The following is an 11802-nucleotide window of genomic DNA, read 5'->3' as shown; positions in this document are numbered from 1 at the left end:
TTAATTTCTAAAAGGGGGGAAAAATGTAGCAAATTAATGGCAGCTCAGCATATTGAAGCGTTACCTTCCGTGTTGTATTCAGATGAAAGAGGCGTGCAGGATTACCCATGCCTTTTTGATTAGATGCATGCAGTAGACATTAGGTTCCCTTCAAAGATCTTTGGGCCGTACAGAGCCGGGAGCAGCTCCGTGTTGTCATCGGAAAAAAAAAACAAACTCTTTTTCTTGGAGCCAGGCTTCTTCCCCCGGCTCCCCCTCCCATATTTGTATATATTTCAAGAGGAGAGTCAGGCTTAGTTTGTTCATAAACTGCAGTTCCTGGGCGGACCCCACACACAGCTGGGCTTTAGCGGCTGGGTCCGCCTTCCCGGCAAGCCTAGCCGGGAGCCTCACAAACTCGGGGCTCCGGGCTTGACAGCAGAAACGCAGGAGACTGGCTGCACCGAGGGAAGATGAATTGGTCAACGCCGTGAAGCTGGGCTTCTGGTCGCTGGCGGGATCCAGAAAATGGGTTACTGGAGGAGACCGGGTCTGCTTTCCTTACTGCTGCTCTCCTTCTGTGAGTAGAAAAATGTTTCTGGTTAGGCAACGTTAAGCAACATACTCCGAGAGGTCGTTTATTTTTCCTTCCTCCAGCAAAATAGCTTATCTTTGATTTCTCCCCTGACAGCAATTAGCCAGAGGATTGGAAATAGCTGAGAATTTAGTAGAATACACTGCTACGACTGCATCAGCCGTGTATTTCTCTTACGGCGAAGGGCGAACATTTGCCTTGGTGGAAAGCGCTGCGTGCTCGCTTGGAGCAGCTTGCAGATGTCAGTGTTTACAGTGCAAAAATATATATAGGTCAGCATTACTTGTTGGAAGTTTTTATTTTATTGAGGGAGATTAAAAGCAACTGAAGTGCACCGCTGAACGATCTGGCTTCGACAGTGTCCAGATGTGGTGAAGTTTGCAGCTTAGAACTTTTATCTGCCCCGGTTCATGCACAGAATTAATCAAAATATTAAAGAAGGAAAGAAGTGGGGAGAGGGGGAGGAGAAGTGTCTTTGCAACAACATCTGGTTATTCGGCAAACCTTTCCAGCACTTACGTAAAGATTTCTTTGTAATAAGTGCCCTGTTTAGGTTTTGATAGCACTTCTTCAATACTGTAGATGAAACACTCCAGCAGCACTTGAAAACGTGCCCATCCACGGTTTAACTTCTCTTGTTTATATCTTGATGATTGTTTCATAACAGGGAATAGATTTGTATATGAGTGAGTGCTATATACGCATCTCCTAAGTATGTGTGTGTGTCTTTCTGTATATACAGTGCCTATGTATGTGTATACACACATATATCCCTATATAGTATATATTTATATATTTGCATGGACAATGGCACTTTTTACAGTGAACTCTTTTACAAACAGAGATCCGTTCCCCTCGCTATAGAAATTTCAATGCAACTAAAATTGCTTTTTGCTCAAAGCGATGAAGTAGGAGGATTATAATTCCAGTATTTTTGCATCCAAATGAAATAACGGGGGGCAGGGATCTGTATCTGCATTCACTTTACATGGGTCCCCCTATCTACGGGAATAGGGAATGAAAGAATATGATCGGTCTGTAATTTGTGTGTAGGCAAATACAACCCTTGGTGCAACTGTTGAAGCAGAGACACCCAGATGGGGGGATTTAGGACATAAGGTCTGGCTGATTTTTCAAAAAGTTGTGGAGATGTATAGTATTCGTTATTGTAGATAATACCCTAAAGTGTGGTTTGAAATGCAGGATGCTATACCGATAACATCCTGCTAAATTAATCACATTTGGAGCAGAACTGAAGGAATTACTACAAGGTATTATTTAAAGCACAGTCTTGGGTTGTTTTTGGTAAGAAAGACGACCACTAATTATCCTTCAGAAATACCTAATTTTGGAGTTATTTAACTTATGGTTTCCTTTTTTCTGAAAGGCAGGGTTTTAATCTGAAAGAAGCCAAACCAAAACATATCATGATTACTAAGTTCGTCTGAAAGGTTATGTGAGTGATATGATGACAAAATTTGCCTCTGTATGGGGAAAAAAAAATAAGACAAGGCTTGTTCTCTCTGATTCAGCTCAACAATGATATATGTTTTCTGGGGCTACATCCACTTCCCTTGCGTATCGTGTTAAGATCGACCATACAGCCATTCTGAGACAGTAAAAGTAGCCTGGGAGCCCATTTTGCATTGACATTAAGAGAAAAGGGAACAGCAAGTCCCCCAAAATGACAGAAAATACACGTTCAGTTATTCTTCAAGCAGCAAATCCCACCACTCATCCAGCTTCTCTTTAAAGAGTAACAGCGCTGGCTTGGTGACAGCAGCAAAGTTGCTCCTCTTAGCACAGACATTTAAGACTTGCGATAGAGAACGTGGCCCAGATTGCATCTCAGGTATCCCAGAATAACTCCCTCGAGGCCAGCTGAGTATCTTTAGGGACTTTGCTGCTCTCCCTAAGAGTTTACACTGGGGCAGCAGAGACCCCAGTTTGTGCTCCACGCTGCCTCTCTCCATCCCTTTAATCACCAACATGGCTGAGTGGTCATCAGACAGCACATCTGACCGCTTTTGTCCATATGTGGTGGAAAAAAGGACTGTAGTCTGACAGACCGCTGAAAATTTCAGCTACTGGATTTCCCTAATTCTCCCTGGCCAGCCCTAGCAAGGCTTCAAAATATCTACCCTTAAACTTCTCCCCAGTGGCAGTGGCTGCCGGAGGGCAGCATTTTTATATGGCTTTCTCAGCAGAAGGTGCAGACAGGAGCTGTAGCTGCACCACTGCTAACACAAACACTCACGCAGGGGAGCAGGGAATCCTTCCAGCGCAGTTCTGGATTTACCTAGCCCAGGACAAAAAAAATACAAGGATCGTTCAGGATTGGAAAACCTGTCTTACAGTGTGGGGTCTGAAGGCTTTCAGTGTCTTTAGTTTGGCCAGGAGAGAGCTGGGAGGTGAGCTAGTCATCATCTATAACCAGGGCCCAGAGAGATGCTTTCTGGCAGAAGCTTCCTCTTCTATGGGACAGAGGAAGAACAAGATATAGATGCTGGAAGCTGAAACCGGGTGCTTTTGTGTTAGAGCATAACACAGTAAAGTTGTTCCAGCAGGTAATTACTCAGGCTCAGGATGCGGTGGATTTTTGTTGCTCAAAAGCCTTCAATGACTGCAAGACTATCTGCTCGGTAGACTATAATCTGGAAGTTATGGACATGATACAGGGATTACTGTATTGTGCACATGGAAACACTCTGGCCTTAAAGTTAATAATTAGGAGTTCTCCTGCCCTGTTTTGCATCAGAATCGGGAAAGTCTCCCTCGTGCTGTGTCTGTCAGGAATAGGGCTCAGATCAGGCCACGCAAGCATGGACTGAGCAAAATCTCGTCTCACGGAGAGGAGAGAAAAGCACTACAACTCTCTGAGCTGTTGAGACAACGTCAAGAACATGAGCTAAGTGTCACTGGTGCGACGACAGCTCTCAGGGCACGAAGAGCCCCAGGAGCCCGGCAGAGTGCCTTTGGGCATCCAACCTCCAAAAGAGGACATGAAACTCAAAATCTGCCAGGGCACGTAGCACGTACCAAGGGAGAGCTGTACCCCATGGGATCTGCTGAAGCTCCAAAGAAAGAGAAAGGATTTGTGAAACAAGGGAAGGTTGCAGATCTGCTGCCCTGAGTCCAGAGCTCCCAGCTCCTGGGGTTTGGGTCTGCTTCCCAATAACTCGGTCTCCCATTGAAATGCTGGCTCGCTAAAATATTGTGACATTTTTTGCTGTGAGTCTCCTGGGCTCCATTTGCCACTGTCCCTCAAGGCACTTCGATGGCTCCGCAGAAAGTGCATTCGAGGGGTTATCTCTTGGTAGATGGTGGCTCTCTGAAGCCACATGCTCTTTCCTGCTTATACAAACCAGCCCCTGTTCCCCCAGTGAGCCTCTGCGGCTAAACATACAGAGCGTATATAATTCATAAATCATGACAGGGAGCTCCCGGGCTGTCAGAAAAACATCTCTGGCTTTTGATCTGCTCAAGAAATCTCTGACCTATCCCAGGCTCCTCAGGCAGCTTGTTCAAGAAGTCAGCCTCTTATTTCTAAGGTCAGCAGAGCTAAAACCAGGGGTTGTACTGCCACTGAAACGTCAGCCCGCTCCTCAGGCAGGGGAGCTATTGGGATTGCACCCCAACACCAACGTACACACAATTCAGGAACACAGGGTGAAACCTCAGCTGGTGAGAGGAGGAGGGAAGGAAGAGGATGAAGGAAGAGTCACCCTCTGTTTCACAGGCAAATACATCCATTTGCAGAAAGGAGCTTTGCAGGTCCAAGGCTGAGCTGGAACAGCAGAGCAGACCTCTTCTCCCAGGCTACGCAGCACACGGAGGTGGGTGCTGCCCACCCGGGACACATGGCTGCAGGGTCGGTTATGACAATCCTTCTCAAGTAGCACCATATTTTGCTTTGGTGGTTTTTTAAGACAGTCAAAACACCAAGGAAGAAATTATCGCCCTCAAAACAAACCAAGAGGCTGCAAGGGCCCCGCGTTGGCTGGGTGCAGGTAGCTGGATTGGGAGCAGGCACAGCATTCCACTGCCTGAAGGAGAAACTTGTGCATCCTACCATGAGGCTAAATAAGAGCAAAGTTGCAATAAATTCTCCAGTTAGGAAATAAAAGGGGAAAACATAAGAAAAAAACTGACAATGCAAACCAGAGTCCTCTGCAGTGTTGCAAGTGGCATGAGACTCAGCAAGGCAAGTGACAGATTATTTTGAATTCACCTTTACACTTCTCCAAACCTGATACTATAGTTTCAGCCCTTGGTGTAAGTTAGACTAACTGAAGGCTAAGAAAGCTAGCAGTGTACAGCTATGTCAGATTTATGAAAGCGGGCATTTCCTCTCCCCTTGCATCTTCAGCTTTGCTCAGGCTTGAGACAGGCTGGTCATCATTAAAGCTGTTCAAATCTGTATTTTAGTGGGGGGCTTTGTGGAGGAAAGTCCTTTTTGAAATATAATTCCATGGAACTTGAAATTAAAACACACTGTTTTCTAAAAAAACTTTTACTGGTGTTTTACTGGTGTTATCACTATTTAATGATGGTCACAAAGACATTTTTGTGTGCTAGTATTAAAAAAGTTCAGCCAGCTGCAATCGTGATACTTGTTACTCCCACTAGAGATGGAGTCCTGACCAGATGTATCCCACATATTAACTGAATATGCAGAAAACAAACATTGGCATTAAAAACAGGTGACTGGGGGCTTTTATTCTGAGAAAGTGTTCAACTCTACTGCCTGTCCTCCACAGCTTTATATTGTTCCATGTTTTGCTCCGTCGAGTTTATTTCCTCGGGACATTATTTTCCTCTCCCCTTAGTGATAACTCTCTGCAATAACATTTGCTTTCAGCCGGGCTCCACAGTGTTGCAACTTGCCATAAACTAATGAACTCTCCCATAGATTGTCGTGTTTTCAAGGAAGCGCAACATCTGATCTTTTTATTAAAAAAAAACAGTCCCACCAAGGGACAAAATCAGCAGCTCCCACACACTTTGCTCTTTTCACATCCAGTGTTTAGCGCTGTGTGCCAAGTGAAAGCCTCGTGCTGGAAGGGGCCTCCATGTAGAGGGGAGATAACACCACTGGCTGCCTGCCTTATCAAACCTGTGGATTACAGCTACGTTATCTCCGTGCTGGACCCCAACTGTGGGATAACATTTCCTTAGGGACCTTCAGGGGGAAATGAAGGGGTGGCTGAAAGCTGTCTTGGCCCTGCTCACATGCACATCCCTGAATTCAGAGACGACCGTTGTGATCCTGCCTCCGGAAAGGATCTGTAAGGTCCATCAGAGTCATATTTCTTGTTCGTCAGTTGGTTCATCTTTTTGTTACAGCCCATGTAGGGCTGAAACTCTCCTGCCAGCTGCTGGTAGCTGTCAAGCTTTTAGGAGAAGTGGGAGAGCCTGCTTACCGTGCAATCCCCTCTGCAACCCATGCTCCCACCAGTTACGCCACTCCAGGACCTACCCTTCCACGGAGCTGTTCCACTGCAGTGTTTTGCTTCCCATTGATAAGCCAGGAACACGCCTGACAAACGACAGCTGATATATACTACAGCAAATGCATCTCGGCGTTGGGGTAATTAATGTGTCCAGCTGTACACTGCAGCCTGCCAGTCTGCACTGGACGGAGGACTATCGCCCACGTGGATTCTAGCAGCTCCGAGGATATACCTCGACCCCAGTGTTACCCTTGACTAGACAGGATTATTTACAGCTGGACTCGAGATTGAAATAGTAATCATTAAAAAAAAAAGATGTTTTCAATATTTCTGCTGTGCAATTTGCAGCTATCAGCAGGAGCAAGCCGTAATGGGGAGCTGACGTGCGGCTGCAGTGGTGGCAGCTGCTGGGTGTCACTTTGCAGAGTCCCACGTTCCAGTTCAACCCACGCCTTGGCCATGACCCTGGAAGTAGTTGAAGCAGCTTCATACTGGACGTGCTCTGCCTGGGCCTGTGGCAAGATGTCTCACCTTGCCATGCTGTGGATGGAGATGTTCCCTTTAGCTCCATGTCGTTTACTCTCTGCCAGGTCCAAGACTCCAGCTCTTCTGGGTAAGCAGAGGTCCAAAGAAAGCCATCCCCAGCAGCTTCCACCCCGGCTACAGAGTCAGTCCTGATGAGGCCTGAAGGTGTCTGAAGGAAACGCCTGCCCACCTTCACTCAGCCTGCAAAGAGCTGTTGTCCTTCCCTTGCAACATATGATGGCAAGTCCTCTGATCATGCCTGGGAGCTGAAGAGTCTGTGCCTTCAGGACCATCACACCCTAATACATGCCCTGCATGCAAACCAGTGCTGATGCAATTGTGCCAGCAAGCATGGCAGTCAGTAAACAGGGCTGGCTTATTGCCCTGGTCCAGGGTCCAGGCGGGGCTGAGCCCTGAACCAGTCACCTGAAGTGACACTGACTGATGTGATCTGATCATTGACAAGGCATCTCCTTGCCCCAGTATCTGAGCATCTCCAAATCTTATCAGTTCCCCCAACACCCCGTGAAGATGTTCCCTCTGGGAACAATACACTTTTCTTATATCTTTGCTTCTGGGAGGCCCAGGGACATCTGCTGAAGTTCTTGGCCTGCTGGTTGTTACACCACTAAGAGGGGCCTTTTCCTTATATCGACAATGCAAAACCCTAAGATTTTGATAGGGATCCCTTCTCACTTCAGCCATCCCAAACCAGACAGCTTGACTGTGTCCTGCATTGCCTTGGGGCACCGTGCACCCCATCAGAAAGAGGATACTGCCAATGTGAATTCATACCGTGCCTGGCACTGGAAATCCAGAGAAGCATTTCTTCTCTTTTCCTGCAAAATCAGGAACTCGGACCCCTTCCCAGGAACGCTTCTTGGGAGTGTCATGACTACAAGTCCTTCTGGGGTCTTTACAACTATTACAGGTATAGGTATTTCTTTAAAAAGATCCATTGCTGTTTTCAGGTGGATCATTTAATAAAATGCCACCCATGCAGAATGAATGCCTGTGTCCTCTGACAAGTGTTTGACAGAGCAGGTCACCAGCCAACACAGCTGGGACACGATGAGGAACATCTGTCTGATGTTGCTTGATAAAACTTGCTGCCTGGGAGACTCTGAACACCAGCATCCAGCGTGGAAGAAACTGAATCAGCCGCTGTCTTGCTGCGTAAAGCATTTTTTCCACGCTAGATCTATCCCAAAATTAGCCCCAACCAGTCCACGACAGCAAACAAGACCCTTCTTCTTACAATAGGAAGTGACACACAGAGCCATAAGCAACGAGCAGTTGAATGAATCATCCTTCTTCAAATAGACCCAGGGTACAAGCGTCCACAGAAATAAGACCAATGGATCCCTTGGGAGCTCAGTTCCTGCCATGTCTTTAATTTGTCAAAAGGCACCCAGTGGTGGTAGAAAACGGACACAGACGTTCCCACCAGAGGCACAGGATATTTGCTTGGGGGTGAGATCTCCCCGGCACACGTTTACTCTCATTTTGTATATGTGCCCTGTGCTCACCTGTTTGTAAAAGAGCGGCACAAGCTTTTCTTTCACCCTCGCCGGAGCTATTACCTCTGCAACAGGCTGCGGCTTGGGAGGCAGCTCCTGGGCAGAAGTACTGCTCAGCAATGATCAGACCGCGACATGTTTTAGGAGGTGTCCCGGGGCAGGATGCTGAGTTGAAAAGGCAATGTGCTACTGCAAAATGATGAGATCTCAGCGCGGGAGATGGTAAACGGAGAACATTCCCCTCTTTGTTTGTTCCTCCACGCTGGAGGAGCAGCTTCGGCCCCTGCACCTTGTCCCCTCCAGCTGCCGAGGCTCCCTGGAGCTGTGCTGCAGCTCTGCCAAGGGGCTGGGGCTCGCAGGAACCCTCTCCTCCTCCTGCAAGAGGGGTCTCTGGAGAGGCATCGCACAGACACGCAAGCTTCCGTTACTTTCACGTGCGGAGAAAAAGCACTTCAGACCCTGTCAACAGGACACTTGGTCCCATTCCTGCAAAAATTCCTTTCCAAAAACCAGCTCCCTCTGCCCTTCTGCCATAGCCCTCTTCTGCTTTAGAAAAATGGAAAATATTCAGGTTGAATTCAACCCTATTGGGCAGTGCTTTTTGGTAGGTTACAACACAAGCTCCTGAAAAGCTATTTTTTTAAGAGATCAAGAAAGAAATGAAAGAGAACACACCATCTATTTACGTGCTAAATGTGGGACGCTTTAGGAAAAGCGAGAAAGTTTTTAGCGCCTGTCACACAGGCTAGCCTCAAGTTCAAGTTCCCTCTGACAGCACAAATTACTTAATTACTGTTAGATCCTGTCTAAATGAGGGCAGAACTTGACTCTACGTAATAATTCTAACAGACATAAAGAACAGGCAGTGCTGGAACAACTTGATGACAGCACATTGACGGAGAATTAACAGAGCATCTCTGCCCTGGCAGCTCGTCGCACATCCCTTGCAAGTCTTGCTTCTCCTTGGGAATCAAAATCATACAAATGCAAAAAAATACAAACTAGTCAATCACGAAAAGTCCACCCAAGATATGAAGAGCAGCTCCAGTCTAACGTCTCTTTGTGGGCTCATCGAAGTCCTTCTAGCAGATGGTAAATCGAATGTGTGCCAGGAATTTCAAATGCTCCTCAGGAAGTTCATCTAAATCATCAGTAAACCATTTGCACTTAAAACAGAGCAAACCCTGTTGCCCAAATGTGACCCAGATAATGTTTCTGACATGTTTACCTATTTGGACGATATTTTTAAATTTCACTTCCACCTATTCACAGAGCTCCAGGATTCCTGCAGAGCCTGAAAAAAACATATAAAACTGAATTCCACAGTATAATATGATGATAATAGTAAAAAAAACCTGCTGTGCCATAGTTTTACTTGGATTGCAGTAGTCAAGACAGAGCAACGTCTGCAACTGACTTGCAGCTCACTTGCTTTTGGTGTTACATTGATCGCTGCTGCTTTTTCTATGTAGAGAGAGGGACTCGTCTCTGCTGGGTCTTCCTGAGAATGAGATGCAGAAGCGGCAGTTAAATAAACCAGATACAGGATACACTGTTGATGGCTCTGGAGGAACAAGACAAACAAAAAAGATGGCAACAGCATTATGGAGTCAGTTGACTCTTACCTTCTGCCATTCAGCTCCCAGACCTGCAAGTGCTGTTAAATCCTCAGCAACTTCTGCAACGACTTGTGACAAGATGAGCTCAAACCACCCGTGCGTGACCAGGCTGTGACTCCTTCTCCCAAGCAGTGTGGGAGGTGGGAAGAAGGGACTCATTTTTAAGGCCAGGATTTAGTCAAAACCGGATCGCTGCAAAGTGCTCTTCAAAGGGCTGAAATGTCAGAGCCCTCTGAAAACGCAGCGCGCGAATCCCCATTCATCAGAAGGCACCTTCCACAGGGGACATGCTAGCTTAGCCCTCTGCAAACCCCACCAGCACCTTATGCACACCATGCCATGGCATATGCTAATGCACTGCTTTACCCTGCAAAGCCCCAGATAAGTAGAGGCATCAGCAGAGCTGCTAAAATTGGTTATGAACATTGTCCTCCGCAGTTTTCCCCCTCCTCAGACCTTGAATAAATTGCTGTGCTTTCCATAACACCGGGAGAAATGGCATGTTCCTCTCACGCGCTGTCTGGGCTGGTGGGATTTGCTGCGGCGGTGGGTCCGTGGTGTGGTGCTGGTGGAGGTAATCACATGCGACTGGGTGTATATATGGTTTCTCCTTGGACTGACCCCCAGCTGTGGGGGGGGTTTCCCCTCCCAGCCCCCAGACTTGTTGTTCAGGCTGCAGTGCCGGCTTAACTTGCTCTCTCAGGGCTTTTCCAATGCCACGCATGGGTGGGAAGGACAGCAAAAGATACGAAAGAGAAAGGAATAGGGGCAATAGGTGCAATGAAAGGGACTTCTTGTCAGCCGAGATCTTGTGTTGCACCTTCAGATGCAGGACGGCCGCAAGCCTTCATTTGCATCGTAGCTTCTCGCGTTTGACTTTCATAGCCCAGTACTTAACCAGCAGCTGCTGGTTAATGCTTAATGGGATAAGTACAGTTATTACCGGGCAAACTCACAACTGCTTTTGTCTGCCAGGGCAGTTTTTGCCTGGCATGGTAACGGCTCTGGAGGTACCAGCCGTAATTACACAGCAACCCGCAACAGCCAGCACACACTCGGCACTTAGGGAGTGAAAAAACCTTGTGTTAAGCTGCTGTCCTGTGCGACTTGAGGGACTCCTGTGCTAACTTTCAACCCTGCCTCGGGCCACCTTTTCAATGAGGGCTGTGGGGCATCGAGTACTCCTGCAGACCCCGTCCCTGCTCATCTCCCGAGGGGATAAGTGAGCCTCCCGAATGGTGGACAAACCCCTAACTTGTGGGTTCCCTCCTGGTTTTAGGACAACTTTGCTCATCCAGTGAGTCAGCACAAGGCTAGGTGACACCCATGCGGAGCTGTGAACTTGCCCACCAGCATCGCCTTCAGGGCTGTCCTGTCCTGCCCCTTCACAACCCATCGTCTGCACCGGGGATCACGGCTTGGTGCCACCTTTATGTTCCAATTGCAGCCCGGCAAGTGGCAAACGCTGTTACGTGATCCATCAGCCCAGCCAGGCCTAATTCAACAATTCAGCTTAACTTGGACTAAGCTGCTTGCCTGGGTGAAGCAGGTGCTTGAGTGCCTTAGGGGCTTACTGAAAAAAAAATGCAAATAACATGCAACTGCGTGTCCCCCAGCCACTGACTTTACTGATGTTTCAGTGAAGGTTAAGTGCATCGGTGAAATGGATTCAGAAATACACACAACATTTTCAGACATTGCTGAATGTTTCAAAGACACTGAGAAGAACGAACAAAATGGTACAGGGCCACTAGGTCTGTGTTTTATCCATTCCATGTTCCTCCATCCTCAGCATCTCAGGGTGCAAACTGGTGTTAATGGGAAGGATGTTGTCTGTAACACCAGAAAGAAGAGTGCTCCTGAAAGAGCTTGAGTTCAGAGTCTAATGGGTGTATAGTTTTTGCCTCACCTGGTACTTATAGTCCTTCCAAAGCTGAGCAAGAGCAGAACATCCTCCCCGTCATGTTGGGCCGGGTCCTGCTGGGCTTCGGGACCTCAAGACTGAAGGGCTGGCTTGCTTTGTTTTTTCAAACTTAAATGCCAAACTTTCTTTGGTGAGTAATTTTCACATTTCAAGGAATCCTCCAGCTAAAAGAGAAACAATATGCCAG

At 47.3% G+C, this 11802-nt stretch overlaps 1 protein-coding gene across 1 annotated transcript in view; it reads left to right on the top strand.

The window, feature by feature from the left end:
* Positions 1 to 375: 375 nt before the first annotated feature.
* LOC103919595 (TGF-beta receptor type-2-like) overlaps positions 376 to 11802 on the top strand; it is a 33468-nt gene continuing 22041 nt past the window's right edge. The window contains exon 1 of the mRNA XM_009327127.1: positions 376 to 559. Coding sequence (XP_009325402.1) covers positions 508 to 559 — 52 coding nt within the window. The 5' untranslated portion in view covers positions 376 to 507. The remainder of the gene's footprint in view (positions 560 to 11802) is intronic.

This window comes from Pygoscelis adeliae, unplaced genomic scaffold (assembly GCF_000699105.1).
Source record: "Pygoscelis adeliae isolate BGI_AS28 unplaced genomic scaffold, ASM69910v1 Scaffold227, whole genome shotgun sequence".
Taxonomy (NCBI): Eukaryota; Metazoa; Chordata; class Aves; order Sphenisciformes; family Spheniscidae; genus Pygoscelis; species Pygoscelis adeliae.
The sequence above is the reverse complement of the archived record's forward strand: the minus strand, read 5'-3'. Positions and strand labels throughout refer to the sequence as shown.